The following is a 19,015-nucleotide window of genomic DNA, read 5'->3' on the forward strand; positions in this document are numbered from 1 at the left end:
ATTCTTTCTACTTTTTCTCCCTTTTATTCTCAACCGTGTGGATGAAAGGCTCTTGGTCCTGCAGCCAGGAGTCAGTGCTGTGCCTCTGAGGTGGGAGAGCCAACTTCAGGACACTGGTCCACTAGAGGACCTCCCAGCTCCACATAATATCAAATGCCGAAAACCTCCCAGAGATCTCCATCTCAACACCAGCACCCAGCTTCACTCAATGACCAGCAAGCTACAGTACTGGACATTCTATGACAAACAACTAGCAAGACAGGAACACAACCCCACCCATTAACAGAGAGGCTGCCTAAAATCATAATAAGTCCAAAGACACCCCAAAACACACCACCAGACGTGGACCTGCCCACCAGAAAGACAAGATCCAGCCTCATCCACCAGAACACAGGCACCAGTCCCCTCCACGAGGAAGCCTACACAACCCACTGAACCAACCTTAGCCACTGGGGACAGACACCAAAAACAACGGGAACTACGAACCTGCAGCCTGTAAAAAGGAGACCCCAAACACAGTAAGATAAGCAAAATGAGAAGACAGAAAAACACACAGCAGATGAAGGAGCAAGATAAAAACCCACCTGACCTAACAAATGAAGAGGAAATAGGCAGTCTACCTGAAAAATAATTCAGAATAATGATAGTAAAGATGATCCAAAATCTTGGAAATAGAATAGAGAAAATGCAAGAAACATTTAACAAGGACCTAGAAGAACTAAAGATGAAACAAACAATGATGAACAACACAATAAATGAAATGAAAAATACTCTAGATGGGATCAATAGCAGAATAACTGAGGCAGAAGAACGGATAAGTGACCTGGAAGGTAAAATAGTGGAAATAACTACTGCAGAGCAGAATAAAGAAAAAAGAATGAAAAGAACTGAGGACAGCCTCAGAGACCTCTGGGACAACATTAAACACACCAACATTCGAATTATAGGGGTTCCAGAAGAAGAAGAGAAAAAGAAAGGGACTGGGAAAATATTTGAAGAGATTATAGTTGAAAACTTCCCTAATATGGGAAAGGAAACAGTTAATCAAGTCCAGGAAGCACAGAGAGTCCCATACAGAATAAATCCAAGGAGAAATACGCCAAGACACATATTAATCAAACTGTCAAAAATTAAATACAAAGAAAACATATTAAAAGCAGCAAGGAAAAAACAACGAATAACACACAAGGGAATCCCCATAAGGTTAACAGCTGATCTTGCAGCAGAAACTCTGCAAGCCAGAAGGGACTGGCAGGACATATTTAAACTGATGAAGGAGAAGAACCTGCAACCATGATTACTCTACCCAGCAAGGATCTCATTCAGATTTGGTGGAGAAATTAAAACCTTTACAGACAAGCAAAAGCTGAGAGAGTTCAGCACCACCAAACCAGCTCTACAACAACTGCTAAAGGAACTTCTCTAGACAAGAAACACAAGAGAAGGAAAAGACCTACAATAAAAAACCCAAAACAATTAAGAAAATGGGAATAGGAACATACATATCGATAATTACCTTAAGTGTAAATGGACTAAATGCTCCCACCAAAAGACACAGATTGGCTGAATGGATACAAAAACAAGACCCCTATATATGCTGTCTACAAGAGACCCACTTCAGACCTAGAGACACATACGACTGAAAGTAAGGGGATGGAAAAAGATATTTCATGCAAATGGAAACCAAAAGAAAGCTGAGGTAGCAATTCTCATATCAGACAAAATAGACTTTAAAATAAAGACTATTAGAAGAGACAAAGAAGGACACTACATAATGATCAAGGGATCGATCCAAGAAGAAGATGGAACAATTGTAAATATTTATGCACCCAACACAGGAGCACCTCAATACATAAGGCAAATACTAACAGCCATAAAAACGGATATCGACAGTAACACATTCATAGTAGGGGATTTTAACACCCCACTTTCACCAATGGACAGATCATGCAAAATGAAAATAAATACGGAAACACAAGCTTTAAATGATATATTAAACAAGATGGACTTAATTGATATTTATAGGACATTCCATCCCAAAACAACAGAATACACATTTTTCTCAAGTGCTCATGGAACATTCTCCAGGATAGATCATATCATGGGTCACAAATCAAGCCTTGGTAAATTTAAGAAAATTGAAATTGTACCAAGTATCTTTTCCGACCACAATGCTATGAGACTAGATATCAATTACAGGAAAAGATCTGTAAAAAATACAAACACATGGAGGCTAAACAATACACTACTTAATAACAAAGTGATTACTGAAGAAATCAAAGAGGAAATTAAAAAATACCTAGAAACAAACGACAATGGAGACACGACGACCCAAAATCTATGGGATGCAACAAAAGCAGTTCTAAGAGGGAAATTTATAGCAATACAATCCTACCTTAAGAAACAGGAAACTATTTGAATAAACAACCTAACCTTGCACCTAAAGCAATTAGAGAAAAAAGAAGAAAAAAAAACCCAAAGTTAGCAGAAGGAAAGAAATCATAAAGATCAGATCAGAAATAAATGAAAAAGAAATGAAGGAAACGATAGCAAAGATCAATAAAACTAAAAGCTGGTTGTTTGAGAAGACAAACAAAATTGATAAACCATTAGCCAGACTCATCAAGAAAAAAGGAGAAGACTCAAATCAATAGAATTAGAAATGAAAAAGGAGAAGTAAGAACTGATACTACAGAAATACAAAAGATCATGAGAGATTATTACAGGCAACTCTATGCAAATAAAATGGACAACCTGGAAGAAATGGACAAATTCTTAGAAATGCACAACCTGCCAGGACTGAATCACGAAGAAATAGAAAATATGAACAGACCAATCACAAGCACTGAAATTGAAACTGTGATTAAAAATCTTCCAACAAACAAAAGCCCAGGACCAGATGGCTTCACAGGCGAATTCTGTCAAACATTTACAGAAGAGCTAACACCTATCCTTCTCAAATTCTTCCAAAATATAGCAGAGGGAGGAACACTCCCCAACTCATTCTACGAGGCCACCATCACCCTGATACCAAAACCAGACAAGGATGTCACAAAGAAAGAAAACTACAGGCCAATATCACTGATGAACATAGATGCAAAAATCCTCAACAAAATACTAGCAAACAGAATCCAACAGTAGATTAAACGGATCATACACCATGATCATGTGGGGTTTATTCCAGGAATGCAAGGATTCTTCAATATATGCAAATCAATCAACGTGATACACCATATTAACAAATTGAAGGAGAAAAACCATATGATCATCTCAATAGATGCAGAAAAAGCTTTCAACAAAATTCAACACCCATTTATGATAAAAACCCTGCAGAAAGTAGGCATAGAGGGAACTTTCCTCAACATAATAAAGGCCATATATGACAAACCCACAGCCAACATCATCCTCAATGGTGAAAAACTGAAAGCATTTCCACTAAGATCAGGAACAAGACAAGGTTGCCCACTCTCACCACTCTTATTCAACATAGTTTTGGAAGTTTTAGCCACAGCAATCAGAGAAGAAAAGGAAATAAAAGGAATCCAAATCGGAAGAGAAGAAGTAAAGCTGTCACTGTTTGCAGATGACATGACACTATACATAGAGAATCCTAAAGATGCTACCAGAAAACTACTAGAGCTAATCAATGAATTTGGTAAAGTAGCAGGATACAAAATTAATGCACAGAAATCTCTGGCATTCCTATACACTAATGATGAAAAATCTGAAAGTGAAATCAAGAAAACACTCCCATTTACCACTGCAACAAAAAGAATAAAATATCTAGGAATAAACCTACCTAAGGAGACAAAAGACCTGTATGCAGAAAATTATAAGACACTGATGAAAGAAATTAAAGATGATACAAATAGATGGAGAGAAATACCATGTTCTTGGATTGGAATACTCAACATTGTGAAAATGACTCTAATACCCAAAGCAATCTACAGATTCAACGGAATCCCTATCAAACTACCACTGGCATTTTTCACAGAACTAGAACAAAAAATTTCACAATTTGTATGGAAACACAAAAGACCCCGAAGAGCCAAAGCAATCTGGAGAACGAAAAACGGACCTGGAGGAATCAGGCTCCCTGACTTCAGACTTTACTACAAAGCTACAGTAATCAAGACAGTATGGTACTGGCACAAAAACAGAAACATAGATCAATGGAACAGGATAGAAAGCCCAGAGATAAACCCACGCACATATGGTCACCTTATCTTTGATAAAGGAGGCAGGAATGTACAGTGGAGAAAGGACAGCCTCTTCAATAAGTGGTGCTGGGAAAACTGGACAGCTACATGTAAAAGTATGAGATTAGATCACTCCTTAACACCATACACAAAAATAAGCTCAAAGTGGATTAAAGACCTAAATGTAAGGCCAGAAACTATCAAACTCTTAGTGGAAAACATAGGCAGGACACTCTATGACATAAATGACAGCAAGATCCTTTTTGACCCACCTCCTAGAGAAATGGAAATAAAACCAAAAATAAACAAATGGAACCCAATGAAACTTCAAAGCTTTTGCACAGCAAAGGAAACCATAAACCAGATGAAAAGACAGCCCTCAGAATAGGAGAAAATATTTGCAAATGAAGCAACTGACAAAGGATTTATCTCCAAAATTTACAAGCAGCTCATGCAGCTCAATAACAAAGAAAACAAACAACCCAATCCAAAAATGGGCAGAAGACCTAAATAGACATTTCTCCAAAGAAGATATACAGACTGCCAATAAACACATGAAAGAATGCTCAACATCATTAATCATCAGAGAAATGCAAATCAAAACTACAATGATATATCATCTCACACCAGCCAGAATGGCCATCATCAAAAAATCTAGAAACAATAAATGCTGGAGAGGGTGTGGAGGAAAGGGAACCTTCTTGCACTGTTGGTGGGAACGTAAATTGATAAAACCACTGTGGAGAACAGTATGGAGGTTCCTTAAAAAACTACAAATAGAACTACCATATGACCCAGCAATCCCACTACTGGGCATATACCCTGAGAAAACCATAATTCAAAAAGAGTCATGTACCAAAATGTTCATTGCAGCTCTATTTACAATAGCCAGGACATGGAAACAACCTAAGTGTCCATCATCGGATGAATGGATAAAGAAGATGTGGCACATATATACAATGGAATAGTACTCAGCCATAAAAAGAAACGAAATTGAGCTATTTGTAATGAGGTGGATAGACCTAGAGTCTGTCATACAGAGTGAAGTAAGTCAGAAAGAGAGAGACAAATACCGTATGCTAACACATATATATATGAAACTTAAGAAAAGAAAAACTGTCATGAAGAACCTAGGGGTAAGATAGGAATAAAGACTGTGTCCTACTAGACCTACTAGAGAATGGACTTGAGGAGATGGGGAGGGGGAAGGGTAAGCTGTGACAAAGCGAGAGGGAGGCATGGACATATATACACTACCAAACGTAAGGTAGATAGCTAGTGGGAAGCAGCCGCGTAGCGCAGGAAGATCAGCTCGGTGCTTTATGACCGCCTGGAGGAGTGGGATAGGGAGGGTGGGAGGCAGGGAGACACAAGAGGGAAGAGATATCGGAACATATGTATATGTATAACTGATTCACTTTGTTAAAAGCAGAAACTAACACACCATTGTAAAAAAAAAAAAAAAAAACTGTGGTGGCATAAAACAAATCCGTGAACATGGTCAAAAGCTATCAATAGAGATTTTTAGAATTAAAATCTGGTCCAGTTAATATCTAAAGAAGTCAGATTAATTGTGGGTGCTTCAACAAATTTTGCAAAATGTACAGATGCACTAGCTAGAAGAAATCTCTGCAAGTCTTTCCCCTTTCTGCCCTCATATTCACTCTGTTTTCTTTTTATTCTATCTTCCTCACTCAGTCTTTAATCTCTGTGCTTTTCCCCGCTAATGTTATGCAGCTTCACTTTTCTATCCCTTTGCTATTTCTGTGCACTACTACAAACTCCAGGGGTAAATGTGGCCTGTAAGGTCTTCACGTCTACTCCCTGTGCATTTAATGCAGCATCACAAACATTCTCAAGGATTACTCCTATAAGTGTCCGCGTCACCTCCAGGCATCACCAACTCCAAATAAAGTTGGGAAGACGATATAAAATGTGTCCTCACTTTTACCATGTGTGTGATGATCCCTAAGCTTCCGTGCTTCTGCCTCAGGCTTGTACCCCAGCCCCTGCTTCATTTGATCAAAAGATGCTCTCAAAAACAGCTGCAGGGGCTTCCCTGGTGGCGCAGTGGTTGAGAGTCCGACTGCCGATGCAGGGAGCACGGGTTCGTGCCCCGGTCCGGGAAGATCCCACATGCCGCGGAGCGGCTGGGCCCGTGAGCCATGGCCGCTGAGCCTGTGCGTCCGGAGCCTGTGCTCCGCATCGGGAGAGGCCACAACAGTGAGAGGCCCGCGTACCGGAAAAAAAAAAAAAAAACAGCTGCAGTCAATTGTGTACACACTGGAAAGAACTGATGAGATTGTGTCATTGCTGTGTTTGGCTTGGGATAAAAGGTTTGGCCTTTAAATAGGAAAGTATCAAAGTGGGAGAACATCGCCTAGTTCAGGACGGCCACTGCTCCTCAAATCATCCACTGATGTGTCTTCTACACTTTGCCATTAGAAACCAACATCCACTGAACAAGTTCAAGCTGAGGAAAGAAGGGTTATGGCAATATGTATGACTTAAAGTAAACCATCCGTAATGAAATTCCTGAGAGTCAGGCAATATATGGCAACCAGGTTAAATGATGAAATAGTGGCATATAGAGTTTTTTTGAAGGTGTCATTGTTTTGGGAAAGTAGGAATACCTAAATCAAAGGCCCCAATGAAGATCACAGAAGAAGCAAATGTAAAAGCAACAGAGAAAAGGTTTAAATAACTAGTGTAGCATGATGAAAAATAGTATCGACAGTGGTATTGCCTAATCTAAATGTTGATCAGAGATTAATTTGACAAGTTAAAACATAAACATAACTTTACTTTCACAGTAACAAAAATTAAATATGTTCTACATCTTTTAATAACTCAAAGTCACACGTTGTCAAAAATATGTTATGGATCCCACTTTAAATGAAACTGTACTTTTTCTATAAAATCCTTCATGGTATTTTATCAGTGGAGTTAGGAAAATCAGTTACAAAAGCAATGTATTGATACCAGATTCTGATGCAGGTATTTAGCCTTTCAGAAAAGGCAGGAAATCACAAATTGAAACTGCAATTGCTTTTCTGAGGTGACAAGTTTCTCAATTCCAGCATAAAAGTTATGACAGAGAGAGAGAGAGAGAAGGAATCATTTTATAGCGATAAAATGAAGATGAAAATGCTTGGTTTTGATTTATAAAGTAGAGTTTAGAAATGATAAAATCTATTTAGCATGAAAATCCTTTAGACTGCCGTAACATACTATATCAAGGTCTTTCCTAAACAAGTAGGGAAAAAAAGCATAAGTGAAGAAATCAGGAGGCCTGTGTCTTCCATCTAAATGAGCCACTAAGGTGGATGGACCTAGAGTCTGTCATACAGAGGTGAAGTAAGTCAGAAAGAGAAAAAAAAATACCGTATGTTAACACATATATATGGAATCTAAAAAAAAAAAAGGTTATGAAGAACCTAGGGGCAGGACAGGAATAAAGACACAGATATAGAGAATGGACTTGAGGACACGGGGAGGGGGAAGGGTAAGCTGGGACGAAGTGAGAGAGTGGCATGGACACATATACACTACCAAATGTAAAATAGATAGCTAGTGGGAAGCAGCCGCATAGCACAGGGAGATCAGCTCGGTGCTTTGTGACCACCTAGAGGGGTGGGATAGGGAGGGTGGGAGGGAGGGAGATGCAAGAGGGAAGAGATATGGGAACATATGTATATGTATAGCTGATTCACTTTGTTATAAAGCAGAAATGAACATGTCATGGTAAAGCAATTATACGCCAATAAAGATGTTAAAAATTAATTAAATAAATAAATACATGTGTCACTAGTTCATCTTTCTGGCCTTTATCTCAGTTTATCTTGAAAATGAGAGAACTAGAAGAAGTGAATTTTACCACGCTGATCTGAAATGTCATGCTTCAGTGCTAGTTTGTCAAATCTAGGTGTGTATATATACACATATATTTGGCCTGCAGGAGTTAATTTCATTGATTCTAACAAGGATTCCTTTAAACTCTGTAGGCAGAGGATCGACAAAATAGAGATGAAAGGTACAGAATGTTATTGTTTATCCCTGATAGCAAATATGCAGAACATACATTAGAGAACTGCTTTCAAAAGGTCTATGAGCATTGTTTGAACACACACACACACACACACACACACACACACACACACACACACACATCCATGACAATGAAAGAACATGGTGTCTAGTTTTGGTATGTAAATGGGATCACAGCCTGAACTGCATCACAAGGGCAGGAATTTGGCAGCAAGAGACACATCAAGTAGCATCACGGCCATGCTGAGCTTTAAAGGCTCTCAGGACATTATAGGAGAGCGTGCTGACACCAAAACTTATTTTTTTCTTTGTAATCATTGAGCTCTTTTGCGTTAAGCTATCTAGCCTCAGAAACATCAATGCAGGACAAATGTAGTTCTATCCATTCCAGAACACTCTTCTTCCATAGAGGATATTTCTTGCCTTAAAAATGATCAAAAAATGCTCATGAACTGGAATCTGATATTTACAAGTAGCTTCCTACAAAGTAATATGAAGACCATCAAGAGAGAAAAGTTGGCGGGGGGATAAGTTAGATCTAACTAGTACTTGATTTTTTAAAAAAATCCATTTGATATATTATTTTCCCTTTCAAGACAATGCAAACTGGATATACGTAATTATTTCCTTCAGTTTCTTTCCTTAATGCTTCGGTAATCCATAAAGGCAAATTTCCCCACGTAATATGGTTCTATCAAATGATTCCACTTTCCAAACCAAAGGAACACTAAGCCAGGACTAACTTTGTATTTTCATCATGTTGATAGGCAGGAACAAGCTGAAAAAGTGGAAAGTCACACTGCAGCATATTTTTCCTATTAAGGGATTTAGGGAAATAGAGCAGAGTGATAAACAGCCATCAGGAATAAAGTTGTTACTTCCTAATCAGAAAGTCAATTCAGGGGAGCAGCTCATAGAATCGAAGTAATAGAGCAGTTGGTACACTTCAGGATGGTTGGTCATGCCCCTGCCATTTTAGTCACACTCAAAAGTTGTCAACAGTATCATCTTTGAGCCATGTGTGTGTGTGTATTTTTGTGGGTATATGAGTCATGTTTGTGTGTGGATGAATTCATGTGTCAGTGAACAACATTTAGGAGTGAAACGAAGAATGAATACAACTGATTTATTTGGAAGCAGGGAACATGTTTCAAAATTTGTATCCCACCCCCTATACCCATGATGCCTTAGGCACAAAATATTTACATTTAAGTGCGTTTTTGAATAGGTGAACGCATACAGTGGGAATGAATGAATAAAATAAGAAGGTCAATTAAACAAGATAACTATAATCCAATGGGAGATTTCCCTTGGACTTAAATAAGCTCAACACTCTCAGGAGGGCAAGAATGGGAGCTAAAAATAAAGCTGCATTTCATCTGAGCCTTATCACACTCCAGCCCAGCATAAATCACTAGACAATAGCCATGTACTTGGCGTACTTCCGTCTTATATCACTAAGGTATTAACACATTCAGTAATCAACTGCATGGCTCCCTTCCTGTGGTGCAACTTCGACAGGCAATTAGGAAAACTGCGAAGGCTAATAATTCACTAAGCATCATATATGGAATTCTACAGATATAGTGGGAATGAAGAAATACTCCAGAGGTTGATGCCTGCCCCAGATCAGAATGATGTTCAGAGAAGCTTAGTTTGATAAGAATTTTGAGCATCCAGAGGACAGCTCTTCCTTACCAAAATAAAGCAAAATTGAAGAATTTTATTTGTATCACTCGGAGATTAAATTACATGAGTACTTAGGCTCATGTAATGTGTTTTCAGATGACGCTTAAGGGCAGTGTGAACTTTGTCAAGTTGCTTAATTTCTTTGAACATTTCCTCTTCTGTTAAAATGTGGCTAAGAGGGCTTCCCTGGTGGCGCAGTGGTTGAGAGTCCACCTGCCGGTGCAGGGGACACGGGTTCCTGCCCCGGTCCGGGAGGATCCCACATGCCGTGGAGCGGCTGGGCCCGTGAGCCATGGCCGCTGAGCCTGCGCATCTGGAGCCTGTGCTCCGCAACGGGAGAGGCCACAACAGTGAGAGGCCCGCGTACCGCAAAAAAAAAAAAAAAAAAATGTGGCTAAGAAAAAAAAATGTGGATAATCACGTCTCCTTCTCTGAGTTAGGGCGAACATAAAATGGAATGAGGTGTGTGAACGAACTTGATGGGTATCTAATAGAGCAGGATCTCTGTCAATGTGTTTCTTCTTTCCTAAATTTCTCATTTTAAGTCTGGGAGACAGGCTGTGGAGAACTGTCCACATTTAATTCACTTCAACAAATAAATAAAAAAATCATAATCACAGCCTGATGTTTTATTGCTCAAATCACAGCCTATTACTCCATCACCTCTTCCCACCCCTACCTGTCTACACCCAGGGCATAGAGACCACGTACAAATTCTCTCCTAAACTCTTCCCATGAGAAACTCTACCAACCACACAACCATAACTGCCTGATCACTTAACTTTCTCTATAATGTTCTAGCATAGGGAAGAATGGAAAATGTGAGAAAGAAGAAAATAGGGAGCAGGAAGGAGGAATGGATTAGATGAAGTGGAAAATTTCAGATTCCAAGGAGACCTCCTCAAAGGCTTCCACCTGCCCCACCTATGTAGTAACTCTAAGCCTAAATAACGTGCATCAGGAATTGTGAGCTTATGAAAGGATCCAAGTGTCAGCCTAAGTGTCAATGCTCATCTTCACCCCACGGCCCCACTCCTCACGGTGAGATGGACTAGCTCACATGACCCTGAATTATCACTATGATGTAGTGATAATTCAGTAGTGTAATTTGAATTTTCCAACCCCATTCCAAATTCAGGATCATGGGTTTAACAAGAAAGATGTGCCCTATGTTTAAAAAAAAAAGCATCCTATCAGAAAATCACAAAGTTAAGATTTTTATATGTAGTCTGATTATCTCTTTATTTTCCTATTTTAATGTATGTGAATTCATGTTTTATCACACAATCTTAAAAATGACAACCTTAAATGGTGTTCCCTGAGCCCCGGTATAGTTTTCTACTGACAACTCAGTGTTTATGACTCTGTAAATTCTCATGTTCAGCCCTGATCCTTCAGAGTCACGTATTCAACAGGCTGAAAAAACTGATCGGCTTTGGTTTGCCATTGGTCCTCTATGCCTGATATGTCTAGAAACGAATTTGACAATGTTCTTCTATATTCTCCATTTCAGTAAATGGCACCAACATTTACCCAGACAACCAGACTAGAAACCTGGTGACTATAGCTCTCCGCTGCCTAAAACCATCCCTAGCATTGCCTTTAGAACAGAGTCTAGTTCAGCAGCAAGGTAAAAAGTCCTTCAGTCCTTATTTCTTGCTAGCTTTACCCTTCGTTACTTGTACATTCTGGTAATAACCAAATTGATTCTAGGCCCCTGCACAGATCTTACGCCTCTTTCCCCTCTGCCTGGGATGCCCGTCGCAGAACTGTACGTGCACAGTGATCCAAAAGCATCATGTGATGCATGTCATACATCACCACCTCTGTGAAGAGCCTCACCCTCCCAATTAAAATGTCAAACAAGCCCATGCCCCGAGATTCTCAACCCCTTTCTCTGCTCATTTTAGTCTATAGCACAATGGCCATGAAAATATATAGCACTGACCAACTATACATTTTGTTTGTTTTTTTGTCTCTCCAGGCCCACCTGGATATAAACTCCCCAAGGAGAGGACTTTTATCTGTTGTGTTCATTGCTACGTCCCCAGTATAAGTAAACATATGCATGAATATGCCAATCTCCCACACGATAGTATATTGAAATGCATGTTTATGTGGCAGTTTTCTTTGCTAAACAATAAATTTCTTAAGGTCAGAGCCTAGGTTTTTTTATATTTTAATCCCCTAATATCTCACACAGTGCCTATAGCATAATTAGCACTCAATCAACGTTATATTAAATTGAAGTTTAAGTTTAAACAAAGATTCATTCACTAAAGAAAGAACCTTTAGATTTCTTCAGATTCAGAGACCTTGTTAACATTTTGATTTTAGCTGTTAGTGGTGGAGCCTTCAGCAGGTTATGGAATTCCCTGAACCTCAGTTTCCCCAGTTGTAAAATGAGAATAAATATGTTCCCTATGTCATAGTCTTTTATGAAGAATAAATGCAAATCTGGGAAGTGCTTTACAGATTGTCTGGCATACAGAAGTCACTGAATAGCTGTTAGCTGTTTTATTCCCATGGTGTTGATAATGAGGATAATAAAGAACACTTACCCAGAATGAATAACAGAAAAACCTGGAAAGGGCATAGTCTTTGGTCCTTGCCTTTGGCATTGAACTGACCCCATTCCTGGGGTGGGACAGTAAAGACAGTGCCACCAACAACTGCACAGAGCCCTGGGATGGAACCACAAATGAAAGCTGCTGCCTTGTGAAGTGTCTTTTTGAGAATGTGGCCCCCACGAGCTACATGGTATACTTCAGTTTCTTTGGGTGTGCCCTGCCAAAGGACAAAATGTTTAGGAAATGTTTTAGGAAATTCTCCCAAGCACAAGGGATCATCAGAAGAGGGAAATTCTTCTGCAGTGGGAAGCTTTAGCAGCAGGCTCTCCTCAGCCAGGACAGAGAAGTCTTTGCAGTTGCATAATCATAATTAAATAGGGCAGCTCTTTTATCTCCCTTTGCTGGCAAACTTTCTGGAGACAAGCGGCATTTCCTCTCTATATCCCTGTACCAACCAAGCAGTCAAGCATAAAGACGTGTATATGCCCATGTCTCTGTCTTCTCGATTGTCCAATATAACCAGACTGAAAATGAGTAACTCTATTTTTGCTAAATGACACTTTTTCAGATAAATCTGACTGCCTGTTTTTTTTTTTTACCCTTTGCACTATTAGAAATTCTGGCAGGATGTTTTTTTTTTTTCCTTTGCATTTAGATTACAAACTCCATAATGTCAAGGATGTTTGTCTCCTTCACTGCTGGTACCAGTGGCCCAGAGGCCACTGGCAAATAGTATCGAGAGCCTGGAAAATAGTATCTGTTCCATAAAAATTCATGGAATAGAATTTTTTTTTTTCTTTTGCGGTACGCGGGCCTCTCACTGTTGTGGCCTCTCCCGTTGCGGAGCACAGGCTCCGGACGCGCAGGCTCAGCGGCCATGGCTCATGGGCCCAGCCGCTCCGCGGCATGTGGGATCTTCCCGGACCGGGGCACGAACCCGTGTCCCCTGCATCGGCAGGCAGACTCTCAACCACTGCGCCACCAGGGAAGCCCGGAATAGAATTTTTGAAACCACTAATTGATATTCAATTGTAGGCTGCACTGCAGAACAATTTTAGTATATAAATCATACCAAAGAAGCAATGCATTGAACTACCCATGAGAACTATATTGTCCTAAGTCTTGTACCGTATTGATATGGCTGCCATAATGGTACCTCTCCTATTCACGGTCAGGTCTGCTAGCTTTGTATTCTCACGGTTGAGTATCCAATACTTGGAGGTAATAGTTCTTCTTGGTGAGGAATTAGACGAATTTTCAGAGAGTGGGTGCATTTTCATCTCAGATCTTTGCCCAATGTGCGATTCCTCTAACAGTTTTCACGTTGCTATTAGGAGCCCTATGGATACCGAATGCTTTAGAAGGCGCATTCCATTCTTTTATGGTTTCTGTGAGAAGCCGAATAAATCTTGAAAATGGGGAAATGACTATTTCCTTATTTAAAAACAGGAGTTAGGCAAGAACTTACCAGAACAGAAGTCGTCAGAATATCTGTCGTAGACAGCCTTGCAGTCCCTTTCGTCACACTCACAGGTGTCCCCATGAATATCCCCCCAGTCTCCAGTCGGGTCAACATCATGGCAAGAACATTCACCACACACACAAATCCCTAGAGGGTAAAAATAATTTTAAATGGGTCTAGTGAAGAAAAACCATGAGAGAAAGCATCCTACACATTGTTCTTTTTTTTTCTGTTGTTACTTTGTATTTGGAAAACACAAGTATTCAGGAAAAATGTTCTATAGAGGAAAACACCATCTAAAGTTAGCAGTAGAGATTCTTTAATAAAAGTTATTATCTATGTCTATACTTATGTGCGATCGCAGGATGTGAAATGAGCACCGTGCTGGTTTGACTCAAAGATAATACCAACACAATTAACGTAAGATGTAATCCTTGCTCTCAAGAAGTTTATAATTTATTTGATCAAAAAAACGCTAATGAAAAACAAACAAGCACCTAAAGTACTAATATTTTGTAAACTAGGACATAAATACTGTAAGAGTTTGGGGAAGGGGAAATCAGTGTGGGCTGAAGTAATTAAGGTAGATGGCTTGGATAAGCATAGAGAACGGGAAATGTTCTAGGAGGACTGAAGGTAGAACAACTCAAGGAAAGTCAAGAAAGCAAGAATAAGCAAAGAAGGGTGGGAACGGTAGACCTGACTCATTGGAGCAGAAGGTGCATATTAGGAAGACTAAGAAGTCAGGTTGGCTGGATCAGATGAGCTCAGGTTATAGAGGACATTGGTGTAGGCGGAGAGATATAACTTTGGTCGTTGGGAGATTTGTATAGAACAAATGCTTAGTTGTAAATCGTATTAACTTTGTGTGAATTTTACTAATCATCTTTAGGGTAACCAGTTAATCACTGTGAAAAAAAAAAAAGTTAAATCCCTTTCTTACCTCTTAGATCAAAGTAAATTCTAGCTAGCTTAAAGATTTAAGGATATAAAATAGAACCATAAAATATGAAATAAATTTATTTTTATTCAAAAGCCTCAAAGCAAATTATTTAAAGGAAAAAAGAAAAAGCTTTAACGACATAAAAATCTAAAATTTGGGTTTGGGGCAAGACACCAGAAACAAACTAAAAGATGAAAACAGCTAAAACAAGTGGTCATATGTATGTAAAAGACAAAGCTACTTTCACAAACATATAAACAATTCTTATGAGTTCATATCTAAAGACAAATATGCCTACAGCAAAACAGACAAAGGCAAAGAACACCAATTGGAAATTCTGTGGAGAGAAGTTATGATGATAGATAAACATAAAAATGTTTACCACTCAAGCTACCACGATGAAGGGGCGAGGGACTTTTAAACAATAGTGAGTTAGAAATTATTTCAGACATACGATTGACAGAAATAAAAAAGATTGTTAGGATCAAGAGTTGGTGAAATGTCCAAAATGTCCAACTTTCTGGGTGGCAATTTCACAACATATACTTTTTAAATGTGTGTTACATATAACATAACAGCACACTTCAATTAACATATCTAAAAGAAAGGAAAAGTACACGTACAGGGATATTAAATATGGTGGTATTCATGTTATTGAAAAACCACTAGTGACCTAAAAATGTTCATCAATGGTGAATTCATGCAGTCAAGGCCCATGCAGAGCTTATATATTAAAGGAAAATACAGGTGAATTAGCAGGATATATAATCAGATCTACTCTGCAAAAATTAAAGAGAGGACTTTTCTTTATAATTTTGGTCCCAAGGTCAGGCCTTTTGCTTTCCTTTCTCTCTATGTACAGAAACCTGGCGCATTTCACTCTCCTATGACAGCCTGTAAAAAAGATAAAGTTGGTTGTGTGCCCAGGATTTCATGTAAGCATTACCTATTAAAGTGTATCATTCATTTAGAGAAATGAAAAAAAAATAAGTTTCCAGCTTTCTAGATTTTTACTACTGTATAGAAGGAAATTGACCACTCACTGATATCTTCAAGTAGTCAGAAGAGTCCAACATGGCTCTTTATCTACCAGTACAGCTGACAAAGGGAAAAAGAACAAGTATTTGCAAGGATTTTCCTAAAAGTGTTTAAAACTATTTGATTTGATATCAAACGCTTAGTTAACTCGCGTTAAATTATGTTAGCAATACTAATATATTTTTTAAATTCCTGCTTAAAGTCACTCTCAATTCCACATGGCTATATTTTGTTCAATATCACATTTTTATTATTGCATATAAAAGTTAAATGACTCCATATCAATTCTGTATCGCAACACAGCCCTTCAATTTACTCATAATTAAGATGAGAGTTTTTTTTGGAATGCTCTCCGGATAATTAGATGCTCATGCTGTAGATGGTTCTGTTAGTCAAGAGACATTCAACAGAAATATCTACAAGAATTGCCTTTTCCCTGTACTATGCCATTTCTGGATGGCTGCCAAAGAAATTACAGTCCCTGTGTTAACTATCTGTTCAGTGAAGCTGAAAGTATGACAGCAACTTTCTTATCTTTCTGCTTTCTGCCCAATAAAAAATAAGAAAGAGAAGCTTGTTGGTATAGGAAATGTTGATTTACATCAAACACTATAAAAGATGACTTCCACATGGAAGGAAATATAGAGAAGCGCTGGGTTAATAATTAAAGAGGTTTGTTTTTTTCCCAATTACATAGTAACGAGTATGAAAGACACACCTCTGTTACTGCAGACTCTGCCATCTGGAGATGTGCATCTTCGCTTGCTCTCCCAGGGGGTGATGTCACACTGGAATTCGCATTTATCTCCATGCCAACCAGCCTGGCAGTAACAGTTTCCACAGTAACACTTTCCGTGGCCTTTACCCAAAATGAATTTTATACGGTGAGGAAAAAAGCAACTTTTAAAAGCAGAATTAACTTTCTACCTCTTGGTGATCATTTTTGCCTTTGGAAATAATCCACCTGCTCCACAGCCCTTGCTTAAAATAATCATATTATATAGTTTGCCCCCAAAACATCATAGGTGTGCCTATACCTACCTAATTACACACATAAAGCAAGTCAAGGCGTCCTCTAACGTGTCCTAGCCAAGTGGCTGATTAAAATGACAGAATTTTAAAGAAATGGCATGAAAGACTGTGCAAGTCTATTATGTTCCGATCTCAGATGTGTACATCAAACTCAAATGTATATAAGCATTCACTCTGAGAGCATTTCCTGATATTTGAAATGAACCATTGAGAAAGCAATGGTGCATATTTCCTTGGATGCACATTATTAATGGCCATTGCTTAAACCAGAGAAAATATTTCATCTTTTCATTCAACTGTGTCCTGCAAGCTGTTGTGTCTTACCACATGGAAAAGAGGTTTTCAGCTAAATCAGTGTTTAGTAGTCATTTAAACTACTAATTACAAAGAAAATACCACGGACCCTTGGCCTTACAATCAAATTCCCCTCCTATCTATCAAGAGGGTACAAATGCTAGGTAAGGACAGCCCATCATTTTGTGTCCAGATGCCTCCACACAATTTCAGCTCCCTCCATGCTGTAAACTGTTACTCTGCTTGTTTGTACTTATGTCCAAACAATCTGTAATGAACAGTCACCTCATCGCTTCCTGCACCCATGTCCAGCAATCCTACAAATTCCCAAAAGATGACAATACCTTTTATCCCAAATCACTTTTTATATCCTCCCTTTTTGTAGTTATGCCACCCAACCATGAATGTATGTCCTTGTTCTTGCAAATCTGATGAAAACCAGGGCCACTTTGGTTTTTAGTCTATTCTTTCTGGTTTATAGGAATTTATGTTTTATCAGAGTCTATGGCTAAAGTCTTTGTTCTTGCCTCTCTCTTCTCCAACAGTCATCATCCCAGAGGGCCATGGGAAACTAATTGTGAGGCTATTTTTCTTTCTAAACACTATGGCATATCTGGCCAATGGCAAGAGTGTCAGTAGGGCCTGAGACACTCACATATGAAGGGAGAAATACAGTAGAATATTCTGGTCTCATGACATTCTTGTCTCTCAGATGAAACTTCCTGCCAGCAAGCATACATGAGAGAGACAGAGCGAGAGATGAAGAGAAAGTGCTATAGCGAGATAGAGAGAAAGAGACAGGGACCCAAGCATACCATGCCATGTTTTCTGTCTAAATAAGCTGTAATCGGGGTATCCACAGAAAACCTCTTTTTAAGCTAATAGACAATGATCATTTCTACAGCAAATTTTAATTTGTTCACTTAAGCAGACATAAAGGCTATCAAATGAGTTCATCAATAATAAAATATTAAAGCTATACTTTTTTTTATAAACTTCAAAATATCTCTATATGTATACACACACAAAAAAATCACATTCCAGTATTACATCACAAGCCTTAGGAACTTGAGGATTACACTGGAAGAAAGCAAGACAACTTTTCCTAGGAGTCAGGTTTTTTTTTTAAACTTCAAAAAGTAGAATTTCTGCTATAATCTCAGAAATCTTCAGAAATTTATTCCTCTGTCATTGTAGGAAATTTATTTAAGATGCTACCTATGTAAGGCTTACCATGAGATTAACAAATGATCATAAATCTTCATTCTTCAAACTCAAATTCTTTGTATGTTTACAAAATTCAGCATTGAATTGGGGTTTTACTAAAAAATCACTGAGGTAGAGGCGAATAGGATTACTAGGATAAATCATGTAAGGCTATACTGTATGCAGATATAGGTGGAAAATTAAGCAGATATATTCATAGCTCAAATGAAAATACTGTAATAAGACATATCTGAATAATTGAGATAAAATATAAGCCTCAGGACAATACACACTCCAGACAAGGAGCATCATTCTCTGCTTTGTGCAAACTAATGGTGTAAGAAAATCTGCTTTTGAATTGCTCCATTATTGGGCTGTAGGATCACCTCTCAACAGACTGGTTTTATGTGAATGACACACGGAAAAATCTAGAATCCCAGTCAAGGTCATCCCCAGAGGCTGTTTACTGGAGTGCTAAGTATCTGTGGTCAGAGACTTTGCACCATGAAATTGCTTTAGCCTCGAACCAAAGGAA

The 19,015-nt window shown here is 38.7% G+C and overlaps 1 protein-coding gene across 2 annotated transcripts in view; it reads right to left on the minus strand.

The window, feature by feature from the left end:
* Window positions 1–19,015, minus strand: part of ITGBL1 (integrin subunit beta like 1) — a 214,337-nt gene that overhangs the window by 89,620 nt on the left and 105,702 nt on the right. For both annotated transcript variants that reach the window (XM_004273622.3, XM_049701180.1), the window contains 2 exons: window positions 16,667–16,807; window positions 13,974–14,114 (listed from right to left, as the gene is read on the minus strand). In XM_004273622.3, coding sequence (XP_004273670.1) covers window positions 13,974–14,114; window positions 16,667–16,807 — 282 coding nt within the window. The remainder of the gene's footprint in view (window positions 1–13,973; window positions 14,115–16,666; window positions 16,808–19,015) is intronic.

This window comes from Orcinus orca, chromosome 18 (assembly GCF_937001465.1).
Source record: "Orcinus orca chromosome 18, mOrcOrc1.1, whole genome shotgun sequence".
Lineage (NCBI taxonomy): Eukaryota > Metazoa > Chordata > Mammalia > Artiodactyla > Delphinidae > Orcinus > Orcinus orca.